Source organism: Mobula hypostoma, chromosome 1, assembly GCF_963921235.1.
Source record: "Mobula hypostoma chromosome 1, sMobHyp1.1, whole genome shotgun sequence".
Lineage (NCBI taxonomy): Eukaryota > Metazoa > Chordata > Chondrichthyes > Myliobatiformes > Myliobatidae > Mobula > Mobula hypostoma.
The window spans coordinates 52,876,270-52,903,213 of NC_086097.1; the positions used below are offsets into that span (position 1 = coordinate 52,876,270).

The 26,944-nt window shown below is 39.8% G+C and overlaps 2 protein-coding genes across 6 annotated transcripts in view; one reads left to right on the top strand and one right to left on the bottom strand.

Moving 5' to 3' along the window:
- txndc16 (thioredoxin domain containing 16) overlaps positions 1 to 23,266 on the bottom strand; it is a 110,628-nt gene extending 87,362 nt beyond the window's left edge. Inside the window, exons 1-12 of one of the 3 annotated variants that reach the window (XM_063048832.1) lie at positions 23,080 to 23,266; positions 19,802 to 19,974; positions 17,646 to 17,801; positions 14,265 to 14,509; positions 12,684 to 12,766; positions 11,906 to 11,979; positions 10,505 to 10,579; positions 8,505 to 8,626; positions 5,171 to 5,261; positions 3,275 to 3,431; positions 2,076 to 2,242; positions 1,547 to 1,607 (exon numbers count right to left, since the gene is read on the bottom strand). In XM_063048832.1, the coding sequence (XP_062904902.1) occupies positions 1,547 to 1,607; positions 2,076 to 2,242; positions 3,275 to 3,431; positions 5,171 to 5,261; positions 8,505 to 8,626; positions 10,505 to 10,579; positions 11,906 to 11,979; positions 12,684 to 12,766; positions 14,265 to 14,487 (1,053 nt within the window). In that variant the 5' untranslated portion in view covers positions 14,488 to 14,509; positions 17,646 to 17,801; positions 19,802 to 19,974; positions 23,080 to 23,266. Of the gene's footprint in view, positions 1 to 1,546; positions 1,608 to 2,075; positions 2,243 to 3,274; positions 3,432 to 5,170; positions 5,262 to 8,504; positions 8,627 to 10,504; positions 10,580 to 11,905; positions 11,980 to 12,683; positions 12,767 to 14,264; positions 14,510 to 17,645; positions 17,819 to 19,801; positions 20,471 to 23,079 lie in introns of those variants that run through there. The other 2 variants (XM_063048814.1, XM_063048823.1) reach the window with 2 other exon arrangements.
- A 100-nt stretch (positions 23,267 to 23,366) lies between these two features.
- gpr137c (G protein-coupled receptor 137c) overlaps positions 23,367 to 26,944 on the top strand; it is a 79,004-nt gene continuing 75,426 nt past the window's right edge. For all 3 annotated transcript variants that reach the window (XR_010018053.1, XM_063048862.1, XM_063048854.1), the window contains exon 1: positions 23,367 to 23,843. Coding sequence is in view for 2 of the 3 variants with exons in the window: in XM_063048862.1 (XP_062904932.1) it covers positions 23,457 to 23,843 (387 nt within the window). In the remaining variant the exon portion in view is untranslated. The remainder of the gene's footprint in view (positions 23,844 to 26,944) is intronic.

Consider the following 26,944-nt stretch of genomic DNA (forward strand, 5'->3'; position numbering starts at 1 on the left):
CCACGCATACGGAAATCTGGGTCACAATTGATAGCCTTGGATATCGCTTTCCATTACAAATCAACCATATTATTTTTCTATGATCAGTTCAATCAATACCTCAATTCTATTTAGGATATCAATTTAATTTGTAAAAATATCAATTGGTCCAAACGTCATACTATTCTCCTCAATTTATGAATTATTTTCTTTATTTAAATCTTCTCTCCCTTTCTCCCTTGAAAATACGCTTGACAGCAGGTCCTAACCTGACAATATATTACAGCACCCTGTTGTCTCAGGTCAGCTTAGACCAACACTGCTCCTTTTCAGAGAGGAACAAAATGCAAACAAATTTGCTACACTCAGCAACAGATCAGCTACACTAATGTTGTATGATTTAAATAAAGGTATATCATTTAACTTCTAGCAAGGCACCACACACAGTTTGCTTGACTGGGTCAGATAAGTCAGTTCCTCTTTTCTTTTGTGCACCTTACACAGGCTAAGTTACTTTTTTGTTGCTGTTCTTTCTCCTCCTTTCAACATCCATGATAAACTGTCTTCAACACAAAGCTTTATTAATTATATCATTTTATGTAAATCAGAAGTTAGATGATATATTATTGATCTGAAATAATTCAAACAGTAGCTAATTTGTTGTTGCAATAGACTCCAATAGGGATTGCAGGAAATGTGTCAGCTTGCTGTTTAACATTTCTATCAGTTAGGAAGCATTCTTTTCAAAGCTCTAGCTGGAAGGAAATTACCTGTGGGACTTGTCCACGTTGCTGGATTTCTACACGTGCAGATAGATAGTGACATGCAGAATTAGCTCTCTGCATTTCCTGTCATTAATCAGAAAAGCTCAACAACAAAATGGGTCGGGGATTGTGCAAATCAGCTACGAATACATCTTTACTATGACATGGGCCTCATTAAAGAGCCTCATTACCCAAGATTCCCGTTTCTGTCAACAGTCATGCAATGCTGCCAGTTTACCCATTCGAGGGAATCATCCTGATGTATCTGTTGATTCCAAGTAATCAGGCACGTTGTCTAAAATGGCTACTCATCTAGTTCTGTAAAGATGCCTTCACCAAGTTCACACTAGCAGATTTATTCCACTTTTCCACATTGAAGGGTTAAAAATTAAAGTTCTTTTTGAATGTGTTTAATTAACCAAAGAAAGATCAATGGCAACTCCTTTTGGCCTAACTAAACCTCTCATGGCACCTGATTAATAGAGTAGATCAAATGGCAAGGGAGCATATTAAATGGGGAAACAAGACGCAAGGTGAGCGGTTTCTAAAGAATAAGATCTAATCAGTCGCAAGTTGTACAGAGGGATCAAGTGTCACAGCTCCAAAGACATTAGCAAAACTAAGTGTCAGAGGCAAGGGGCACTGGGGCTACAAGCAAAGGCAAGCAACAAAAATATAGCTTGGGGAAAGGGGAAAAGATCCTGTGGAGATCAGCAAGGAAATGGAGGGAGATATAGAACATGATTTCATGCAGCTCGGGATGCAAACAGTCAACTTCCAAATTACTAAAACAAATGTCATACTCCTTCAGCTGATCTGAATCCTACAGTCACACCTTCTGGCACATTAGGCTGGAGCTGGGCCCTGTTGAAGTTGAAAGCAAACAGTATCATTTACTAAAATATATTTTAAAAGAACAGTAAAATTCTTGAATTAAAAACTGTGTCATTAGATTTTGTTAAAACTTTCATTTATTCTGATGGTCGAAGCTGTAAATTTAAAAGCTGTCTCTTAATTTCTAATGATAAATATTCTACTTAGATTTTTTAAGAGTCACAGAATTGAAGTGATACAGCACATATACAAGTCTTTCAACCCACTGAATCCACTTCCACACTTTTGGCATGACTAGAGGGTAAGATGTATTGGACTGAAAATATTGCACAACACAGATCAAATCAGACATGGGATTTTAATTAGCCAATTTTCTAAACTTAAGGTACCAAGTACAGACAAAGGATCCAAATTGCTGAAAAGGATTGTAAGTGTCCTTTTCACTTCCTTCTGTAAAATAATTTGTTTGCTTCTAATTGCTTTTTACAGCAAACTTACCTTGGCACTAAAATAACTCCTGCTTTTCCAAGTAGCTGCCAGGCCAGGGATTCAGCAGTTATTCGGTCATACTCATAAGTCTCTCTTTGTGTGAAAAGAAATATAACTGGCATCCTTAATTGTGTATGAACTGTAGAGACTTCCTCTGGTCCAACAGAAGATTCCATCTGAAGAATTAGAGATGGGTAATATAAAAATCAGTATCAGCTTTAATACGTCATGAAATTTGTTGTTTAGCAGCAGCTGTATGGTGTAGAAACATACAATTACTATAAATTTAAAAATAAATAAATAGTGCAAAAGAGAGGAAATATCTGTCATTGTGTTCATGGACCATTCAGGAATCTGAAGACAGAGGAGAATTCGTTCCTAAAATGTTGAGTGTGAGTCTTCAGGCTCTGTGCCTCCTCTATGCCAGAAATTAGAAGAGTGAATGTCCCGATGGCAAGGGTCCTTAGTGATGGATGCTGTCTTCTTGAAGATGTCCTCAATGGTGAGGAGTGCTGTGTCCATAGTGCAGCTGCCTGAGTCTACAGCTCTCTGCAGTTTCTTGCAATTTTGTGCATAGGAGCTTCCATACCAGGCTGTGATGCCACCAATCAGAATGTTCTCCGCTGCACATCTATAAGAAGTTTCAAGAGTCTTTGGTGAAATACCAAATCTACTCAAACTCATAACAAAGTAGAGCCACTGGCATGCCTTACTAATTGCATCGGACCCAGGAAAAATCCTTCAAAATGTTGAACTTAAGGCTGTTCAGCCTTTACACTGCCCACCCCTCCATGAGGACTGGTGGGCGTTCTTCCAGCCTCTCCTTCCTGAAGTCCACAATCAATTCCTTGGTCGTGTTGATGTTGAGTGCAAGATTGTTGTTGCAACACCTCTCAACCAGCCCAACTACTTAATTCCTGCCATGACTGTAGAGAGCGTGGAACAGAGAGCTGAGCACAATTCTTTCAGGTGTGCCTGTATATTGTATGTTGTAGCATCCTGAGACTTGGAATGTACAAGATGGTTTCACACTGAAATCCACATGCTTCTGATTGAGAAATGCACACTATACTTATTTTTCCTTTAGCACAATTAACATTAGGAAATTAAACAATTGTTGTGGATATTGGTTTCAAAACATATCCATATTGGGTTAAGAACTTATTAGAATTCCTTGCTGGTGAATGCAGGTTCAATACTTAGCTCACCACGAGTGGCGCCTCCAGTACTTTGAGGTAGGAATGTATATTCACAGTAGTTAGAGGCTGTTCAAGTAAAGATCTCTTGCATGGCTGAGTCCTATCTGTTACCATCTTGCAATGACAGAACCAAAGCCTTGCTGACAGCTGATCTGAATCTTCCAGACTGCAAGTTAAAATTACAGATAAATCATAACGGAGATACAATAAAGTTATAACAACATTTTCAGCATTTTCTGTAACGATTAAATTTACAGAAACCCCGAGAATAAACACAGGTACTTCTGCTACTTGTACAGGAAAACAGGAATAGCAAAAAGGCTGTGAACCTGGGGAGTCCCTGACACACCAGTTGACTTCTACTTGAATTCATGGAGTTCTATTTAGCAGATCAGACCAACATGCCCACATTGCCCTGAAGAAACCTTTCAACATGGCAAGATCAGAGTGCATGGGTTTACGATTAGAATAAGATGACTGCAGATCCATGAGAAATGTTTTCAACCAGAGTGTGAATTAAATAATAGATGGGCATTTGATGATTGCCATTGATATAGAAACAAGTCCTTTTGCCTGCTATGCTGCACAATGCTTAAGATTCTATAATAATGACACGTAAAAGGACACGGAAACAGTATATTAGGATCAGTCAGTCTTTACCAATGTGTTCTGTTGGATGAGCCTTTCTCATCCAAATCTCTTCATCATGCGTCCAGCCTCCCCTTAAGTGTTTGCTATTACCAACATAATGAGTTCCATATTGTCATCATTCTTTGCATAAGGAAGTTTATTCCAAATTCACTAATGAATGGCTCCACCATAAACAGAAACATTCTCTTTATAGCTGCTTTATCAAGACCGAGCTCACCCCGGAGCCTTCTTATTTCTGGATCTATTTAAACTCATGATAACGGTATTATTCTTATAAATCTTATCTGCACTTTCTTAAATACCACAATATCCTGCCATAATAAAGCATGGCACTCTTATGTGTGTCTAATTCAAGGAAGAATACAGTTTGAACAACTTTATTTTTCTCCAGACGCACTTGAATTAATATCTAACTAGTACTTCCTATGTCATAATGCAAACATCTAATTCTTCCTCCATGAAGCATGGACTCCATTTAATTTGTTATGCTTCGGATTGAAGCACATAGGGTTTTTATGAAGGATGGCATGCAGTGCGGAGGATTTTATTCTGGCAGAACAAGCACAGATTTCCATTACTCTAAACAGTCCCATACCCTTTACAAACAGAGGTCAACATTGATTGGTAACAGAAAATAAATAATTCTTATGAAAAGAGCATATGTTTTGCTTCCATAACAAAATATGTCACTTGGATCTAAGGCAATCTTCATGTCATTTATTATGTGCTCCATTTCCCATGGTAGATTTAGCTTGTGCTTAAAATATAAAATTGTTTGTTTATTTGACTCAGGTCACATATTTATTCCTAGAACAAAGACAATAGCATACTTTCTGTCCTCCTACATTCATCCCAAGAAGATATCGATCAACCTTCTCTTTGAACCGCTACCGACATTATGTAATGGAGCTTCAACATTGATGAACAGCAAAGATATCAACCTTTCAGCCCAATAATGTTATACTTACCCTTCTCAAGGGCAAAGTTCACAGATCAAGCAACGTCACTATTTGAAAACATCACCCTTTTTCCCTCCAGTTAAATGATAAGATTTTTTTCCTTAATTCATCGCTAATGGTAACTACTTTGTCATTGTAAGTTCATACGTTTGTTTAACCACAAGTATATTTTATTACCTATTTCAGCAGAACAATTGTTCAATTAATTAATTCACTCTAAAATTAAATTTGAAATTTTGAAAGTGTTGAACAGTAAGTTGATTTTTATTGCTTTTCCAATTAGGTCCATACTTACTCTAGGTCTTCTAAGACACTGTGTTCTGTAGTTAATACAAATTGATACTTGGCACCGTAAACAAAAGCAGTTTCCATTATGGCTTTGTGCTCTATGACAAAGCATAAATAATATATTACCAATGAACATTTTTTAAAACCAAATTAGCTTTAATAAAATCTGGCTGCTGACATATCCTGGATAATGATGTATTTTGTCAGCATCTAACAATAACACTAATACCCAATTTAATTCTGGAGCAGTTGTGTGGAAATTAAATCAGGCTCAGGTGTCATACACTACTAAGTTAAGGTATCGTTCACGCACTGCACTAAGTATCGTTTACGCACCACACTAAGTAAGGTATCGTTCATGCACCACACCAGTACAGTGTGTGCAAAGAGCATGTTTTGAGTCCAGGACCATGGACAGGTGTGGAAAACTGTTTGGGAGAATTGGTTGTGGGGTAAAGCTGGTGGCCTGTGGTGTGGGTCCATGGTTCAGAGTGTTTATCGCTCCTCTCCGCACCTTGTGGCACATTGGGCGGCAACCCTGCCATTTCTTTAGCAAAGAAATCTGCTTTTCATTGGCCAGATTCGAACCCGGGACCACTCGCCACAAAGTCTGGTGCAGATGTCACGACACCACAGGCCAGCTAAGCCAGAATGTTACAAATGCTTTCAAAAGCAAGGGGAAAGAGTCTGAATGTCAGATGATCAGTAGCGGGGTGAACAAATGCTCTGTGGATGATGCCTGTAGGAGAGCCAGAGTGAATAGCTTAAAAGGGACTGCTCAATTTATAATACAAGGCAGAAGCGTACTCAGATAGGTCCTCTTCAAATCTTAGCCACTGTAACTGAAACTCGTTATTCTGTACCCTGTTATTGCCTTCCCTTGTACTATCTCAATGCACTGTTGTAATAAAATTGTCTGTATGGATGTCATGAAAAACAATTTTTCCACTGCACTTTGGGACATGTAACAATAATAAACCAATTTACCAAATTGCAAGTTCATTCTCCTGTTATTTGTCATTTGAATTACATGCCACACAAAAGCATGACATTAAGCAATTTAATTTCCAGATATTTTAACTTACTTTATGGCTGCATAATAATTTTGAGTTAATAGCATCGTCGCTCATATAAAAGATATCAATAGCTAATCATTTGGGACAGGCTGAAACCTTCCAGTAAAAATCTTTAAAATCATGCACTAAGACATAAATAACAATTTAATAGAAAAACAATTATCACATTAATATGCAATACAGAAACAGTGAAACTGCACAAAGGACTGAAATTAATTTCAAGATTTGGAAAGCATAATAGCTCCGCTTACTGGCTTGTCTGAAAATAACTTGAAGTTACTACAGTATTGCTATTTAACAGCATTTTTAGTTAGTGCACCACCTGGTGGTGTGATAACCAGCTATCATGGGTCACTTGTGAAATAAATTGCAATTGTTAGGAAATAACAGCATTTAACAAATAGTATTGTGTTTGATGTTAAAGGGTTTAATAAGAGACCTGAAGAGTAGTAAGTGTAAAGATGGCAGGGATAGCTAAGGTTTACACGCTTTAAAAGTGTTACTGTTGGTATTTCAACTGTTGCATTAATTATAATTAATTCTGATGTTGCCTAATGCTCAAAAGTGCCTAATAATAATGATGAAATTACAACTCAATAGATTATATTCATTTTTAATTAATCACTATTAGCAAATCTGAAAAATTCTGCAATTAACTTTCTATAAATTGATTTATTAATATAAGTGATTTATTAATATCAATATTAATTTGATGTGTAGAAACTTCTCACAAAGGGAAGTGAATCTTTGATCCCTTCCTGAAAGAGTTGTTGAAGAAGATCATGGAGTATTTAAAGGGGATAGATTTTTGAAAGATCAGGGAATGGAGGGAAACTGCTATTTGTAGTAATCATCCATGATTATAACAAATCCAGGGCAGGCTTGAGGGACAAGGCCTTTGCCTGTTTCTATTTTCCTTTGTTCTCACTACCAGAGATGATTCTCTTTCATACTGACAATACTCTTTTTTTCCCCCACGTACAAACAATTCATATTCTTCTCTCCAAACATTCCAATACATGCTCCCTCTCAGTACATTGACTCTCCCTTTAATAAATGTTACTCAACCACGCTCTCACACACAGAGCCTACACCTATTTTCACTCTCCTCTACTCTGCCTCTAACATTTTACCAGAACACATCTCCCCCACTCATATTATCAGAATCCTATTTCTACCAATATCTATTTTCTCTGTCTCAAAGTACCAGTACGTATCTTTCTCTCCCCCCACCCTATCTGCATAAGATTGAAAGGTTCACAAGAGAAAGCAACACATCGACATTGCCCTGACTGCATCACTGAGGTTTTGACACTACTGTAACAATCTGAAAAGATAAAGGATTGCAACAGAGTATTTTATTTTTGATTAGCACACTGCTTATAATTGTGAGGTAGAGGCACATCAATCATCTTTCTGAATTTAGAGATTAATCTATTATCAATGTTCAATCTCTTCAATTTATAGTGAAGCTAGCCAATGAAAATGAGACAAGGAGAAAATGAAATTTACAAAATATGAAGATAGTGGAGGCAAGTTAAAACAAAGTAAGCATCACCAATATGTAAAGAAACTAAATAGGCTCTGTAAGAGCAAAGAAACATTGTGCTGCAACTCAGCAGACTCAGGACTAATTCAACGCGGCATTTCAACCCAAAACATTGGCAATTACTTTTCTTCCACTGATGTTTCTTGACCCACTGAGTTCCTCCAGCAGATTGCCTGTCACTCCAGATTCCAGCATTTGCAGTCCCTTGTGTCTCCAGTGTCTATAATAAAAGTTCCCAAGTTGCAGAATGCAAACAGCTAAGAGGTGAGATCTCAAGGGGAATCATTAAACTACTCCAGGAGGTTGTCTGAGAACTTATCCCTTTGTTATACTGTTTTTAACTAGACAGACAGGTTAGAACTAGATATAGCTTTCATTCGATAGATAAATGATGAAGAAACTAACTGGTTATATTAATCATCACAGAGAAGTCTAAGATGGAAAATAGGGCACTGTCACAGAAAGCATTGCTAGTGACAAAGGTAATTACTGTGTTGGGCCAGAATGGAAAGGAAGCAATGAATCAGGAGGATGTAACATCAGAGCAATTTTCCCAGCTCTGGCTGAAACAAAATTTGGTTTAACTTAATATAATGAAAAATATGAAGAATTAAATTGGCTAACATTAGCAATCGTTATCAGGGTTGCAGTTGTATTGTGCACAATACTAAGAAACCAGTTAAATAAAACGCAACATAAAGCTGCTTCAACAATACCTGGAACTCCTATTGCTGGTACAAATGAAACTATGACATCACCTCGTCCTTTCAAGTCATTTTCAATGTCATGAAGCTCCATCAATGAGGATACGTACTTTATTTCATTGAATAACAAAACACTATAATAGAGCAATACATACTTAGAGTCATCCAAGTGGCTCAGCATAAACTAAAGAGCTTTAACTTACTTGGGAAGCAACTCAGATTCCTTTCCCATTGAAATGACAGAGAAATCTTTGTGGTCTTAAAAAACAATTAATATAGTCTGCATTCTAATGATTACTGTAATTCCTCTATTTATTACTTTATGGTTAATTCAGGAATGTGGAGCACATAAATTGTTTCAAATACTACAATCAGTATGTTAGTTTAAATTAGGAAGACCCAGCTTCCATTTCATCATGCTGCTGCACCAAGGGAGAGATAAAGGCTACTAAATTGATCCCCCACACATTAGGAAAAGGGAAAACATTGCAAGCATTCCCAGTGTTATTCAGTAAGCTTACAATCGCAATGGAGAAAAAGACTCTTCACTACAATACTCATGCAGCCAAAACAACTGGCACTCGCTGCAAACACATTAGAGGTTGGACTAGTTATCACGGCTGGGTAGGCTGGGACTTACAGAACCATAATCCAGAAAAAAAGTAAATTCTAGTTTGTAAGAAGCATCTAAATATATTGCTACGATGTTAGTAAAATATTTAGTTTTAAAAAATTGGATTCACACCAACTATTTTATTTAAGGGAGTATTTGATCATTTACATTGTTTCCATCACTGTCCAAATGATAACATTTGCATTGTGAAAAAAGTGGCAAGTTGTAAAGAAGTCTAAGAGGAAAATGCTGGTAAAAATCATATATAACAGAAAAATAAATATTGGAGGGGAGAAGCAGGCTAACAGAGTTAAAGGACAAGAAAAATTATTAACTGAGAATTATAACCATTACTCAAGAATGGGAAAAAATTACTAAAAAGCCAGAGAACCAGGAACCAGCTGAGAACAAGAAATCATGGTCTTACAGTCAGATGAATTTTGCTTGATGCACTTAGTGGCATTTAAACTTTATTTTTAAGCAAAGATGAGTGGTGGAGATGATTCCAGAGGCAAAATGCACTTTTACTTCTTGGTGCAATATAATGTAATAGTACACCAAAGTCCTTTGATTTCCATATGTATCTCAAATGCCTGCTGTGCAAGATGTAATCAATTTTGTATGAAATTGCTGCAAACATTGATAAGTAAGTGGTACTGTCTCATCAGAAAATAGGCATTCATCACCTTCATGCCCTCCAGCAAACTTAATAAATGATATGTGTTGGTCTGTCCAGATGGCCATTATGAGTCAGTTTTGGTTACACTATTACATATTTTTAGACCAACTTCATACTCAGTCTATAAGTCCTATGGTACTATAGGATACAGTGACCTACAAAGAAAAAAGATGAGTTACATATAGCTATGACGAAGGTTGAAATAACTTTAGTTTGAACAACTACTCCTAGTGTGGAGGGGATGTGGAAATGTCATTTACTCTCTCCACACAGAGTAAAGCTTGTCAGAAGCTGCATTGTTGACAGCAATTCAGTATTCTGTAGATCCTCAAGAAGATAAAGTATATGGGAAACAATGAATTTCTAGGATGACAACATAACTGTTCAGAACAGCCAGTGGAAAAACAAATGCTATCAGATGTATAGTAGTTCCATACCAAATGAATAACTGATGTGGATGCTGTCTTTTCCTTTATCTTAATACTAAAAAGAAACACATTGAAATGCAACTGTGTTTTCTGAATTAAAAGAATAAACATTGGCTTCTTATCCTTAGTAAGTTCTCATCTTTTTAATTAATAAAAAAAACTTTTGATGAAGCAACACAGGGCTTCAATTTCTATTAAACAGAAACTAGAAATCTTAAGTTTCTATAACTATTTGCTCTTGTCCATTTTACAATAACTTCCAAAATGGAAGAAAATACTTGAACATACTTACAATAAAACATTCGCTACAATTGCATCAACATCAAATAATGCATCAACTGCAAAGCTCCGAAGCATTATGTTACCCCTATTAAAGAGAAACACAACGTTAAGCATCAGTTAGCAATCTTCATTACATAGAGCTTATTGTAGTGGCCAGAAGTTTAAATATACTCCAGCAGTGTTTGTTAGAAGTAAGACAGCAGAAAGACATTTTCAGTAAACTCTTAGATCAATTTTAGGTCCTGATATTTGTTGCTGATAAAGCAGAGTGGGAATTTGAGGAAACCACATTATCCTTCCTTAAACACTTTTCAGACTTAAAAGTTACCACTGATCTCCAACGATGTCAAATTGCAAACTTAGCTCATGGCTTTCGATGGAAAATACTGGTAATATATTTTGCTATTGCTGTCTTTACATGCACAGACACATCTTTTCAATCTATACATTGTTATACCACCCAGTTTTGCCTTGCACTACCATTCCTTTTTGTCAATTAGTATCTTTCACCCTGTTATAAGGCATTTCCCTTTGTTCTTCCATGCCTTTTCCTTACTTAAGATTTCTTACACAAATCTAATGTTTTCTAGTGCTGATGAAAATCAACTATTCTGCAACATAACCTGTTACTTTCTCCTTATTTGCTGCCTGATCTGTTGACTATTTCCATTTTTTTTCCTGTTCTACATCACCGAGTATTGTGTTCAGTTGCTATATAGGGAGGCATCCAAGCCACATTAGATCAGAGAGTGAAATATAAATTAAGAAAACATATCAAAATTTGGCCCCATGCTTTGCCAGATGATGATATTCAATTATAATATAGAGAAAAGTCAGATCTAGGCAATTGACAGATTAAACAATTAAAAATATTACAGTCCATGCATTAAGTTCAAGTTTATCATCTTGAGGATACAAACCCAAAGCATGTGCCACAAAAAAGCAGCTTTTTAGCAGCATTGGCATGGAAAATTACAAACATTAATGACATAAACTTAAATAAATTGATTTAAACCAATTAAAGGAATATGTAGAGTAGATGCCAGGAGATTCTAAATGCAAGTATTATGATCTAATGCAGCGGTTCCCAACATGGAATCCACTGACCCCTTGCTTAATGGTATTGGTCCGCAATATAAAACAGTTTTGGAAACCCCGGTCTAATAGAATAGATTCCTGAGGAATTGGACAGCAGCAAAATCCTTGGAGAACAACTGGATGTTTTAATGAGTGATCTATCCCTTCTTTTGTCTGAATAAGCCAATGGTCCCCAAAGGAATCAATAACATAAAGCAACAGCTCAACCACCTGCACCAAGAACAAGAGTTCCCCAAATATTTCCTCCCTTTTTTATATCCACTTAAAATTCTTTAAACACTGCATGGGAGTATTAAAATACATGTCCATTTACCAGAAAAGGTAGGCTTTCTTCAGATAATGGTCATTTTCACAATATTTTGGCACGTTTTCTATGTTGCAATCAACCTACAAAAAATTGCAGAATGCTTTAACAAGATAATACAAAAATATAAAAATTCTTACATAATAACACCTTACTGTTTAGTACTTATTCTTTATTCCAAAAAAACTCCATCAATTTTTTTCCTCCATGCTCCTAAATAGTAAGAATGCTCAGATCCGTGCTTTTTTTTTTGATATCACTACAATAACCTCATTGTTCTTGAGAAGGTGTAAGAAACTCTCCTTCTTAATAAAACAGCTGCAGTTCCTGTCATTGGACTTTATTAAGAAAATTGTATTTTTCTGAACCAAGGCTAACTTTTTAAATTTTAATCTTCTTTTCTCCTACTTATTGGTACTCATGCATCAAAATTCCATTAACAGCACTTTATGATTAGTATGCACCGACCATTTATATCCCCTCTGCCAGAAACCTCCTATCAGTAGTTCCAAATATCAAGACAGTCAAGACTGACAACTCAGAAGTGCACAATATTTAAGAAGTACCAACAGTACCCTACACACTTTGTATACCAGCCATTTGGGTTACAATGTGGTCACCTTTGTATCAATGAGCCAGTTATATTTCATTTTCACTGTTTTTTATTTTCATTTTAGTATATAGTTAAATAAGCTTCTCGTATTAAAATCAAGGACATTTTCTTACCTACACCTCTCTCTCCCATTTTTATAAATTTAGCATCCAAAATAAAAGCATTTCAAGTCACCTGAACCACTGTAACTCCATACTCCTTAAGTGAGTCTGATGACTTTTCTAGCTGTTGAAGGAATAAGTTGATTTCTGGGTTTACTGAAAAATAAAATCATGCTTAAGTCATTTAAACAACATTTCTTCTGTAATCAATAACAACTAGTAATAGATTGAAATGCCAGCCTGCAGGATGTATTTGTGATCTGCCAACATTACAATTTTAGAGGCAGGGCTATTCAACCAAGCCATGATAGAAAGTAGGGACAGGAAGGAAAATGGATTTAGTCAGAACAATTAGTAACAACTAGAGGGTTCAATTATCATTAAACTGAAATTCAAACTAACTTTAACAATTAAACTAGTTGCAAAGGAGACTAAAATTTGAAACTTATATTGATTCTTTTTACGTGGATACTACAGACCAGTCAAAAGTAGAAAGAGCTATGTACAATTTTCCTCCAGGAGTTAAAATTCAATTTTAAAAGACAATTATATTGATTTTAAGTATAATTTTGGAGGAGTACTCTTTAAGGTTATGTGCTCAATCATCTACTTTGGGTACACTTTTTTTTTATTTAATATATTGCTTGTCCTAGTATCAAACACTCAATAGTGCAGGTTGGGTACAACGTGAACCTCTTTTACATGAATCACAAACTATTAGCAGGCATGTGCATAAGGGCACATGGCTATTACAAAGTCATTGGAGTTTAGAAATGGAGAAATTTTGTTACATTTGCTTGGCTACACCTGGAGTACCATGCGGAGTTTTGAGCTACTTAAAAAAAAGCAAGCTAGGAGGCATTCAAAACAGGATTACCAGGATAATTTCTGGAACAAGAGGATTGTCCTGTCAAGAGAGGCTAAAGAGGGTGGTTTGTATTCTTTGGAGTTCAGAAAAAATAAAGAGTGATCTTATTGAAATTTATGAGATCCAAGCAGGCAAGACAACATGGATTTTGAGACGTTTTTATTAGTGGGAGAGTTGGAACAATGGGACGTAGCTTCAAGATAAGGAGCCAGTCATTTAAAACCAAGATATGTAAAAATTGTTCTTGGAGGGTAGTGAATCTCTGGAATTCTCTCACTGGAGAGTGAGGAGGCAAGCTTGTTGGACGTACTTTCAAATGAAAGAAGGTAAGTTTTTGTAAGATTGGGGGATTGAGGGCAAAGAGAAGGAATGAGTCCTGGAATATATCAGTAAGCATCATATTGAATGGCAGGGTAGGCTTGTACAGTCAGATGGACCACCTCCACTCCTACATTCTTGTGTTTCCAATACATTGCCTCAAAAATTATCCTTAAACCCAATCTTAGAAAATCAACTATGCCAAACCATTATTGGTAAATATTTCATGTTTTTTAAACTATGTGGCCTCCACATGAGACTTTTATAGTCAAGAACATTTTTATACAACTTCAGCTACCATTTTCAAATCTTTAGGTTGATCAAAATTTACACTCAAGATGGAAAGACCAACTGACTACCATTTGCAAAAATTGACTAATGCATTGAATATACAAAATAAACAAGTGAGATAAGATTTCAATTTTAATGCAGAATTTTGCTTCAAGTGCTCAATATGCAAATACTCACTTATTCTTTTGAAGTATATTAGAGAAGGTTTTCCCGTCTGCAGGATGCTGGCGAAGTGTTGCTGATTTGCATCGTGAGGGATCTTTACACCATCAAGGATACTTAACTGACCAGTACACAACAAAAATACATAAAGATAGTACTGCCCTTGAGCCATTTCAGTGGACGGTTGAAGGCAACAATGATCTCCGAATTGCTCGTATAATTTGAATGAAATCCTCATCAAAATTTTTCTTTATTTCAATCTGAAAAAAAGAAATTAGCGATAACATGTATTCCACAAAGTCATTTTAACTGCCAGTTTATCATAAAGATAAATTATGTTACTAACACCAATGCATCAGAACCTACAAACTTGAGACTGAAAAAGAGTTCACTTATTATAAAACATAAAAAACCAACACTAAATAACCCATTAATTGGAATACATGAGTATTTGTACTGAAATTTTTTTCTATTAAGAATATCAACCCTGCATTTCATATTTCCTTCCACAATAAATTCCCATTGGAGTTTAGAAGAACGCGGGGTGGGGTGGGGGGGAAACGATCTCATTGAGACCTACTGAATGTTGAAGGGACTAGATAGGGTGAATGTGGAGAGGATGGATGTGGGAAGGATGCTTCCTATGGTGGGGGTATCCAGAACTCGTGGACACAGCCTCAAAATTGAGGGACGACCTTTTAAAACAGAGGTAAAGAGGAATTCTTTTAGCCAGAGGGTCGTGAATCTGTGGAATGCTCTGCCACAGACTGTGGTGGATGCCAAGTCCATGGGTATATTTAAAGCAGAAGTTGATTCTTTCCTGATTGCTCAGGGCATCAAAGGATATGGCAAGAAAGCAGGTGTATGAGGTTGAGTGGGGTCCAGGATCAGCCATGATAGAATGGCAGGGCAGACTTGTCAGATTGAATGGCCGAATTCTGCTCCTATGTCTTATGAAGTAAGTAAGTGTGTGTGTGTGTGTGTGTGTGTGTGTGTGTGTGTGCGCGCGCGCGTGCGCGCGCGCGCAACTCCTGGTGGAGTCATTGGGGGCGCTATCATGACAAGCATTTTGCACCGATCTTTTTGGTATGCTCATCGTACGGCATGTCTTCTGAAACCTGGCGGAGCCCATCCCTCTCCAGGTCTTTTTTTTTACGAGGTTGGGTTGTTAGCTCGACACTCAACCCAGGCACAGATGGGGAGCGTGCAAAGCAGCCGGCCAGATTCGAACTCAGGACCTCTCGCCCTGAAGTCCAGCGCTAATGCCACTAGGCCACCAGCCGGCTTATGAAGCTGATACGTTGCTTCAATATGAGAATCATAATTAATCAACACTTATCTAATAAAAAGTAGAAAAAAAAGTCGAGGAACTGATTGTGGACTTCAGGACGGGGGAAATTGGGAGAACACACACCAGTTCTCATTGAGGGGTTAGCAGTGGAAACGTTGAGTAGTTCCAAGTTCCTTGGTGTCAACACCTGACAGGATCTACCCTCGGCCTAGCAGAATGATGCAATCGTGAAGAAGCATACTATCTCTTACGTCATTAGGAGATAGCATGTCGCTAAACACTAGCAAATTTCTACTCCTGCACCATGGAGAGCATTCTAACAGGCTGCATATGGAGAGGGCAATACACAGGATCGTAAGATGCCTCAGAAGGTTGTAGATTCAACCATTTCCATCACGGGCACACAACACTGAGGACATCTTCAAACGGCAGTGTCCAAGAGGGTGGTCTTCATCATTAAGGATCCTGACCATCCAGGAAATGTTCTTTTCTCATTACTACCACTGGAGAGGGGGTAAAGGAACTTGAAAACCCACACCAAAGTTCAGGCAACACACATCAAAGTTGCTGGTGAACGCAGCAGGCCAGGAAGCATCTCTAGGAAGAAGTGCAGTCGACATTTCGGGCCGAGACCCTTCGTCAGGACCAACTGAAAGAAGAGCTAGTAAGAGATTTGAAAGTGGGAGGGGGAGGGGGAGATCCAAAATGATAGGAGAAGACAGGAGGGGGAGGGATGGCGCCAAGAGCTGGACAGGTGATTGGCAAAAGGGATATGAGAGGATCATGGGACAGGAGGCCCAGGGAGAAAGACAAGGGGGAGGGGAGGGTTAAAACCCAGAGGATGGGCAAAGGGTATAGTGAGAGGGACAGAGGGAGAAAAAGGAGAAAGAGAAAAAGTGTGTATATAAATAAATTATGGATGGGGTACAAGCGGGAGGTGGAACATTAGCGGAAGTTTGAGAAGTCAATGTTCATGCCATCAGGTTGGAGGCTACCCAGACGGAATATAAGGTGTTGTTCCTCCAACCTGAGTGTGGCTTCATCTTTACAGTAGAGGAGGCTGTGGATAGACATATCAGAATGTGAATGGGACGTGGAATTAAAATGTGTAGCCACTGGGAGATCCTGCTTTCCCTGGCAGATAGAGCGTAGGTGTTCAGCAAAACGATCTCCCAGTCTGCATCGGGTCTTGGCAATATATAGAGGCCACATCGGGAGCACCAGACACAGTATATCACCCCAGCCGACTCACAGGTGAAGTGTCACCTCACCTGGAAGGACTGTCTGGGGCCCTGAATGGTGGTAAGGGAGGAAGTGTAAGGGCATGTGTAGCACTTGTTCTGCTTACAAGGATAAGTGCCAGGAGGGAGATCAGTGGGGAGGGATGGGGGGGGACGAATGGACAAGGGAGTCGCATAGGGAGCGATCCCTGCGGAAAGCAGAGGGGGGAAGGGAAAGATGTGCTTAGTGGTGGGATCCCGTTGGAGGTGGCCAACCAAAGTTCAAACCAAAGTTCAGGAGCAGCTTCTTCTCCTCTGCCATCAGATGTCATTGTCTATGGACACATGAACAATACCTCACTACTCCTCTTTTGCAGTGTTCATTCATTTTTATTGTGACTTATACTAATTTGTTAATCCTGCACTGTATTCTGCCACACAAAAAAAAACTTCATGACATTTGTTAGTGACAATAAACCTGGGCTTCTGAGCTCAGCTTCTGTAAAGATTTGATAAACTGGAAATAATTTTCCTTGTGATAAGAAACCAAAACAAAAATAATCTATCTCGCAGTCCATCAAAAGGTGGATCTAAAGGGATCATGTAGGGTATAAAGAGAAGACTGATAAAAGAGAACTGTGCAGATGGCCTTAGGTTACAAGTGCATGAGGTTAATCACCTGAGCATGTAAAGGGGTAAAGGTTTAAGGTCTTGGAGTGTTTCCATTCATTTAACCAACTCCAGAGATACAACGAGTTTTTCACCAAATACTCAACCCTTGGATTATACAGAGAATGGTAAGGAAAGCTCTTCAGAATGCAGCCAATCAAAGCTTTTAAAAAGCAGTTTTAGCAAAACTTGTCTCTTCTCTTATATGCAGCTCACCTGTCAATGTGATTTTCCACACTGTCCCACTTTGATTTCTCCACTTCCAGTAGTTTTCCATTGAAACATGGCATTATTTTATGACACTTAACTCCATATTTCAAATCAGACCTTTTTAACTCTCCAGGCTAAACACGGGGCTGAAAATAGAAAGTGCTGGAAACGTGCAACAGCTCCAGCAGATCAGTAAGGAAAGAAAGAAAAAGAATGAATGCTTCAATCTTTCAATTGGGTTGAATAAATTCAGGTTATAACTACTATCTCCAATGTTTCAGATAACATCAATTGGCGATGATTCTGCTAATGCCACTTACACTTTCTCAACACCTACTTTTGTTCTATTCATCTCATCGCTTTCCCATGTTAACTTAAACCAGCATCCTTTCCTTTTGTTTTTACTTCCCCTCCCTATTTTTTTACAAAATCTAGTTTTCCCGTACTAAAGAATTGGAAACCTGAAACGTTACCTTGATTGTCTCTCTAGAAATGGTTTTTGCAGCATTTTCTAAATTTAAAAAATACTAGTGTGGTTCCAAGAGCAAAGGGTTCCAGAAAACCTGGTCACACGAGGAAATCTGCAGATGCTGGAATTTCAAGCAACACACATCAAAGTTGCTAGTGAACGCAGCAGGCCAGGCAGCATCTCTAGGAAGAGGTGCAGTCGACGTTTCAGGCCGAGACCCTTCGTCAGGACTAACTGAAGGAAGAGTGAGTAAGAGATTTGAAAGTTGGGGGGGGGGGGGAGCGAAGAGATCCAAAATGATAGGAGAAGACAGGAGAGGGAGGGATGGAGCCAAGAGCTGGACAGGTGATTAGCAAAAGGGATACGAGAGGATCATGGGACAGGAGGTCCGGGAAGAAAGACAAAGGGGGGGGGGAACCCAGAGGATGGGCAAGGGGTATATTCAGAGGGACAGAGGGAGAAAAAGGAGAGAGAGAGAAAGAATGTGTGTATAAAAGTAAGTAACAGATGGGGTACGATGGGGAGGTGGGGCATTAGCGGAAGTTAGAGAAGTCGATGTTCATGCCATCAGGTTGGAGGCTACCCAGATGGAATATAAGGTGTTGTTCCTCCAACCTGAGTGTGGCTTCATCTTTACAGTAGAGGAGGCCATGGATAGACATGTCAGAATGGGAATGGGATGTGGAATTAAAATGTGTGGACACTGGGAGATTCTGCTTTCTCTGGCGGACAGAGCGTAGGTGTTCAGCAAAGCGGTCTCCCAGTCTGCGTCGGGTCTCGCCAATATATAAAAGGCCACATCGGGAGCACCAGACACAGTATATCACCCCAGCCGACTCACAGGTGAAGTGATGCCTCACCTGGAAGGACTGTCTGGGGCCCTGAATGGTGGTAAGGGAGGAAGTGTAAGGGCATGTGTAGCACTTGTTCCGCTTACAAGGATACGTGCCAGGAGGGAGATCAGTGGGGAGGGATGGGGGGGGGGCGAATGGACAAGGGAGTCGCATAGGGAGCGATCCCTGCGGAAAGCAGAGGGGGGAAGGGAAAGATGTGCTTAGTGGTGGGATCCCATTGGAGGTGGCCAACCAAAGTTCAAACCAAAGTTCAGGAGCAGCTTCTTCTCCTCTGCCATCAGATGTCATTGTCTATGGACACATGAACAATACCTCACTACTCCTCTTTTGCAGTGTTCATTCATTTTTATTGTGACTTATACTAATTTGTTAATCCTGCACTGTATTCTGCCACACAAAAAAAACTTCATGACATTTGTTAGTGACAATAAACCTGGGCTTCTGAGCTCAGCTTCTGTAAAGATTTGATAAACTGGAAATAATTTTCCTTGTGATAAGAAACCAAAACAAAAATAATCTATCTCACAGTCCATCAAAGGTGGATCTAAAGGGATCATGTAGGGTATAAAGAGAAGACTGATAAAAGAGAACTGTGCAGATGGCCTTAGGTTACAAGTGCATGAGGTTAATCACCTGAGCATGTAAAGGGGTAAAGGTTTAAGGTCTTGGAGTGTTTCCATTCATTTAACCAACTCCAGAGATACAACGAGTTTTTCACCAAATACTCAACCCTTGGATTATACAGAGAATGGTAAGGAAAGCTCTTCAGAATGCAGCCAATCAAAGCTTTTAAAAAGCAGTTTTAGCAAAACTTGTCTCTTCTCTTATATGCAGCTCACCTGTCAATGTGATTTTCCACACTGTCCCACTTTGATTTCTCCACTTCCAGTAGTTTTCCATTGAAACATGGCATTATTTTATGACACTTAACTCCATATTTCAAATCAGACCTTTTTAACTCTCCAGGCTAAACACGGGGCTGAAAATAGAAAGTGCTGGAAACGTGCAACAGCTCCAGCAGATCAGTAAGGAAAGAAAGAAAAAGAATGAATGCTTCAATCTTTCAATTGGGTTGAATAAATTCAGGTTATAACTACTATCTCCAATGTTTCAGATAACATCAATTGGCGATGATTCTGCTAATGCCACTTACACTTTCTCAACACCTACTTTTGTTCTATTCATCTCATCGCTTTCCCATGTTAACTTAAACCAGCATCCTTTCCTTTTGTTTTTACTTCCCCTCCCTATTTTTTTACAAAATCTAGTTTTCCCGTACTAAAGAATTGGAAACCTGAAACGTTACCTTGATTGTCTCTCTAGAAATGGTTTTTGCAGCATTTTCTAAATTTAAAAAATACTAGTGTGGTTCCAAGAGCAAAGGATTCCAGAAAACCTGGTCACACGAGGAAATCTGCAGATGCTGGAATTTCAAGCAACACACATAAAAGTTGCTAGTCCTGACGAAGGGTCTCGGCCCGAAACGTCGACTGTACCTCTTCCTAGAGATGCTGCCTGGCCTGCTGCGTTCACTAGAAAACCAGGTGATTTTTTTCTCGGATCAAAGATTTTACAACAGTAACAAAACCATTATAGCAAGAAGCAGCTCCCATTAGCAAATTGGTCGAGGGGATGCAGGTTTAAGATTCTGGCTAAATGATCATTGTGTAATTGTGCTCTGGAATATGTTGTCTGCAAGGGTGTTTGAAACAGAAACGGTGCCCTCGAAAAAAAGTGGATGGGTATTTATAAGAGAAAATAGTTTACGGGACTCATTCACAGGCGTGGATTGTACTACTGAGAATTAGCCGAATTGATTGATTTATGACTAAACAACTACTACCCACACAAAAACTCAAAATGCTGTAAATACTCAGACAGAGAAGCAACATCAGCAGAGAGAAGAAAACAGAATTCATATTTCAGCAACACACATCAAAGTTGCTGGTGAATGCAGCAGGCCAGGCAGCATCTCTAGGAAGAGGTACAGTCGATGTTTCAGGCCGAGACCCTTCGTCAGGACTAACTGAAGGAAGAGTGAGTAAGAGATTTGAAAGTTGGAGGGGGTGGGGGAGATGCAAAATGATAGGAGAAGACAGGAGGGGGAGGGATGGAGCCAAGAGCTGGACAGGTGATAGGCAAAAGGGGATATGAGAGGATCATGGGACAGGAGGTCCGGGAAGAAAGACAAGGGGGAGGAACCCAGAGGATGGGCAAGAGGTATATTCAGAGGGACAGAGGGAGAAAAAGGAGAGTGGGAGAAAGAATGTGTACATAAAAATAAGTAACAGATGGGGTACGAGGGGGAGGTGGGGCATTAGCGGAAGTTAGAGAGTCAATATTCATGCCATCAGGTTGGAGGCTACCCAGATGGAATATAAGGTGTTGTTCCTCCAACCTCAGTGTGGCTTCATCTTTACAGTAGAGGAGGGCGTGGATAGACATGTCAGAATGGGAATGGGATGTGGAATTAAAATGTGTGGCCACTGAGAGATCCTGCTTTCTCTGGCGGACAGAGCGTAGGTGCTCAGCAAAACGATCTCCCAGTCTGCGTCGGGTCTCACCAATATATAAAAGGCCACGTCGGGAGCACCGGACACAGTATATCACCCCAGCCGACTCACAGGTGAAGTGTCGCCTCACCTGGAAGGACTGTTTGGGGCCCTGAATGGTGCTAAGGGAGGAAGTGTAAGGGCATGTGTAGCACTTGTTCCGCTTACACGGATAAGTGCCAGGAGGGAGATCAGTGGGGAGGCATGGGGGGGGGGGACGAATGGACAAGGGAGTCGCGTAGGGAGCGATCCCTGCGGAAAGCGGTGGGGGGCGGGGGGAAGGTGTGTTTAGTGGTGGGATCCCGTTGGAGGTGGCGGAAGTTACGGAGAATAATATGTTGGACCCGGAGGCTGGTGGGGTGGTAGGTGAGGGCCAGGGGAACCCTATTCCTAGTGGGGTGGCGGGAGGATGGAATGAGAGCAGATATACGTGAAATGGGGGAGATGCGTTTGAGAGCAGAGTTGATGGTGGTGGAAGGGAGGCCCCTTTCTTTAAAAAAAGGACATCTCCCTCGTCCTAGAATGAAAAGCCTCATCCTGAGAGCAGATGCGGCGGAGACGGAGGAATTGCGGGAAGGGAATGGCGTTTTTGCAAGAGACAGGGTGAAAAGAGGAATAGTCCAGATAGCTGTGAGAGTCAGTAGGCTTATAGTAGACATCAGTGGATAAGCTGTCTCGAGAGACAGAAAGATCTAGAAAGGGGAGGGAGGTGTCGGAGATGGACCAGGTAAACTTGAGGGCAGGGTGAAAGTAGGAGGCAAAGTTAATAAAGTCAACGAGTTCTGCATGCGTGCAGGAAGCAGCGCCACTGCAGTCGTCGATGTAGCGAAGGAAAAGTGAGGGACAGATACCAGAATAGGCACGGAACATAGATTGTTCCACAAACCCAACAAAAAGGCAGGCATAGCTAGGACCCATACGGGTGCCCATAGCTACACCTTTAGTTTGGAGGAAGTGGGAGGAGCCAAAGGAGAAATTATTAAGAGTAAGGACTAATTCCGCTAGACGGAGCAGAGTGGTGGTAGAGGCGAACTGATTACGTCTGGAATCCAGAAAGAAGCGTAGAGCTTTGAGACCTTCCTGATGGGGGATGGAAGTATATAAGGACTGGACATCCATGGTGAAAATAAAGCGGTGGGGGCCAGGGAACTTAAAATCGTCGAAAAGTTTAACAGCGTGAGAAGTGTCACGAACATAGGTCGGAAGGGATTGAACAAGGGGGAATAAAACCGTGTCGAGGTATACAGAAACGAGTTCGGTGGGGCAGGAGCAAGCTGAGACAATAGGTCGGCCAGGACAGGCAGGTTATTTCGGCTCGATTGCCTACTACCAAACGTTCCGATGGATGGCCAACAAATTGAAACATTTAATTCCGTTTCGCTATCCGAAGTTACTACCTGGCCTGTTATTTTTTTCTGATTTTATTTCAGATTTTTGAGCGCCTTCGATTAATATCGTTCAGGATTCCGTTTAATTTCCAAGGCAATATAAAATATCGCCACGTAGTTCAGAACTCAATGTACCAAAAAACAAAGAAAACACAAACACTGCTTACACAGCCCTACCTGGAGCTGTTGTGCTCTACATCGGAACGTCCGACAGGCCAGATTAGTGGCAACTCGGCATCTCGTCTCCCATAGGAGCTGCTGCTGCTGCCCTCGTTGACAACGCTTTCTATTCTTGGCTATTTCTGATGTCGATTAAACTGTTGCCCACCGCTTCCGGTACTGGCACAGGCTTCTGACTACGCGTGCGCCCACCTCAAATCCGCCCCTCCCCCCGGTCTGATTGACGTGCAGGGATGACCCGGCTCCCCCAATCAGAGACCGATGGGGGCGGGCTGGTCGGCGGCTGGCTGGATGTGTTTTTTTTTGTTGTCGGAGCTGAGGCAGCGGACGGATGGCGAGTGTTTGTCCGTAGCAATCGCTGGATACTCGTGACCATGTCCCCGCAGAGCTCGGCTGCGAACGCGGGTCTGTTCTCATCATTGACGGCAGCTCCAGACAAGCCGATTGAGGCTGCGGTGCCCCCCTCAGTGGAGCTCGGCTTGACCGTGGTTTACACCGCTCTGTACTCTCTGCTTTTCCTATTCGTTTACCTGCAGCTCTGGTTGGTCTTGCACTATAAGCACAAGCGCTTCAGTTACCAGACCGTATTTTTGTTTCTCTGTCTGCTCTGGGCAGGGCTGAGGACTACCCTCTTTTCGTTTTACTTTAAAAATTGTGTCCAGGCCAATCAGTTGGAGCCTTTGCCTTACTGGCTGCTGTATTGTTTCCCTGTGTGTTTGCAGTTCTTCACGTTGTGTCTGCTAAATCTTTATTTTGCGCAGGTATGTTTTTTTAGAAAGAAAAAGTAAAATAGAAATTAATTTTAATGCCTCCTACATGTTTTGGTGGATAATTGACATTATAATCTCTAGAAACCGCAGAGCATTAGCTAAAGCGTTGATGTACGAACTGTCTTTGTCCTTTTAATATAAAGATAACAGCCGGCTGTGTTCTGAGATGTAAATCAGATTGTATAATGCAGATTTCAACTGTACTGGTTCCTGAGAGGGATGAAAACGTAAATATGAAAGACTTGTTTTGTTCTGGTGATATTTAAATCTCGACAGTAGGAAAAAAAAGTATTTTAACCCGTTTCATTCCGATATTAGATAAATCCCACTTATGACGTTCATTGGTTTGACCGTCTCTTCGTCTCAATGCAACGCTCAGCTGTTTATTGTAAAATCTTTTTACCGTTTTTTTAAACCTTGAAGTTGCAGCATTTTTCCCCATTCAGTGGTTACTAAAATTACAAAATGAATAGTTCCCTAAAGTGGATAGAATTGTCAATTCGTTAATCTGATGGCATTAATTTTGTTTTTTTTTAATCTAAACAATTAATGGTGTCGTCTCGCGAATGAAGCGATTGAGTTATTGACTGGCAATTGGGAGGTAGTTGACAAACGGTTATTAAACTTTTGGGAAGGATTTGGTGTAACAACCCGTTTTATGGCAATGACGTATGCACCCCAGTGTTCTGGTGTTCACGTATTTAGGGTTGTCAGCTTGGTCCTGCAAAAAGGAATATTCTAAAACTTTTAATTACAGGTAAGGAATCTATATCATGCAATTGCAGAATTATTGCATTATTTAAAGTTTTTTCGAGAATGAGTTTGGTATCTTGTTTGCGTGTCCTTGAACAGTTAATGTTAAGAAAATATTACAAGAGAAAATTGATTTCTAGAGGCGATCCCGCGCCGAGTTTGGACCGTTGGACATCCGGCCACTGCTCCTGATTTCAATTCAACTTTTATCGTGACTAGTTATCTCCAAAAGTTGCGCAAAATGTTGAAGTAATCAATAATAGATCTCGTATTTCAGGATTATATAAACCATTACGAAAGTGTACTTCCATGTAATTTAGTAACACTTCTATTTTTATAGAGAACCGGTGTAATAACTTTTGTCAGACATTGTACATTGGATTTATCAACCTGGTGTGTTAATATCAGTGCCCTATTGGAAAGCTGTATGCAAAACGTTGCTGTTATCTATTTGATCCGACAGAATTCCATGTTAATACCACACGTGTATGGAGACGCCCATTTCTTGCTTTCTGGACATTTCCAAACAGTTAGTCCCCACTTTCATCTCATTAAGAGCTGTTTCGAGTCTTCAAGGATCCAAGCTTTTGGCTTGAGTAGCGCTTGCATCTTGTCTGTATCCTGCGTGTTTAAATTTCTTTTCCCCGAAGAACAGTGGGTGTTGAGCATTACATGCTTCTAACGATTTTTGCAACAAAGGGAGGTTGGGGGTTGTTTCAGGGTTAAGGGAGGAAAATGTTGGCTCCTTCAGCCGTGAGATTGATGCTGGGGCAAGCACCAGAGCATTTGACCTAGTCCTTCTGAGATCAAACAGAGGCCATAAGTGTGTTGGAGCTTTGCACAAACAGTGTTTGTTAAATAAACTTATTGAGAACAATAATTTGTAATTTGGCTTATAAACTGCAGTGCAACTGAAATTCTACAATACAACTGTTTAAACCCCGTTGCGTTTCTGCAAGTATTTTAATGCATTAATGGGATATCAAATAATACTGATATTAGATTGAAGCATTTATCTGCTTGGTAGACAATTATTGACACTGGTCTGTAGAAAGATATTGGTTCCGTGCTAGGAGTGGCCAGCGCTTAGCACCTGTCACTGGAACCTATCATAGTCTTTGATTTGTACTTGTAAGATGAGATGAAAATCAGGCATTAATGGATAACCTTTTACAGTTTTTGGATTGAATCTCAGTTTTTGCTGAGTGCAAATGTAGCTTTCAAATCTGTAAATTAGTATCTAAAGGACTAAAATCTTCTGAGCTATTGATGTTCTGTGTTTATTTACGTTATTACACAGTGCAAAGCTCTTTACAAACACTTCTACAGGTCTAAAGCTCCTTCCAATTATTAAGGCAAGAGTTTACATCTTCCATCCTCACTGGGTGATGAAATAAATTACATTTGACTTGTGAATCCCTAAAACTGAAAACATTAAATGTTATTACAACAAAATGGTGCAAATGCTTGGCATGAGAGAAGAGCTTGCCAATGTAGTTTGGAGAAGGATATTGGCAGGCATGACTGCAGAGCACAGATGGCTGAAGTGTCTGGGACTAGATCACAAGGTGCAGGACAGGCATGTCCCATAGAGAAAAAAGTTCTTAAATGGCAAGATGACTGTGGCTGACAAAGGAAGTTAAAGACTGCATAACAGCCAAGGAATGGGCATAATAAGGTAGCAAAAGTGAGTGGGAAATTGGATGATTGGGAAGATATTAAAATCGAACAAAAGGCAACTTTAAAAAAAGCTCTAATAAGGGAAAAGATTACATATGAGGGCAAACTAGCCAATAATATAACGCAGGATACCAAAAGTTTTTTTTTCAGTTGTATAAAGAGTAAAAGGGAGGTGAGTTGATATTGGACCACTGGAAAATGATGTAGGTGAGATAGTAGTGGGGGACAAAGAAGTGGCAGATGAACTTAATGGGTACTTTCTTCTGTCTTTACTGTGGAAGACACCAGTAGTGTGCTAGAGATGCAGGGAATGCCATTGCTATCACAAAGGAAAAAGTGCTAGACAAACTCAAAGGTCTTAAGGTGGATAAGTCGCCTGGACCAGACGGACTACATCCCAGAGTCCTCAGAGGTTGCTGAAGAGATAACCGATAAATTGGTCATGATCTTTCAAGAATCACTTGATTCCGGCTTGGTCCCGGAGGACTGAAAAATTGCAAATGTCACTCCACTCCTTAAGGGAGGAAGGCAAAAGAAAGGAAATTATAGGTCAGTTAACCTAACCTCAGTGCTTGGAAAAATGTTGGAATCCATTATTAAGGATGAGGTTTTGGGGTACTTTGAGACAAAATGATAAAATAAGTCAAAGTCAGCACGGT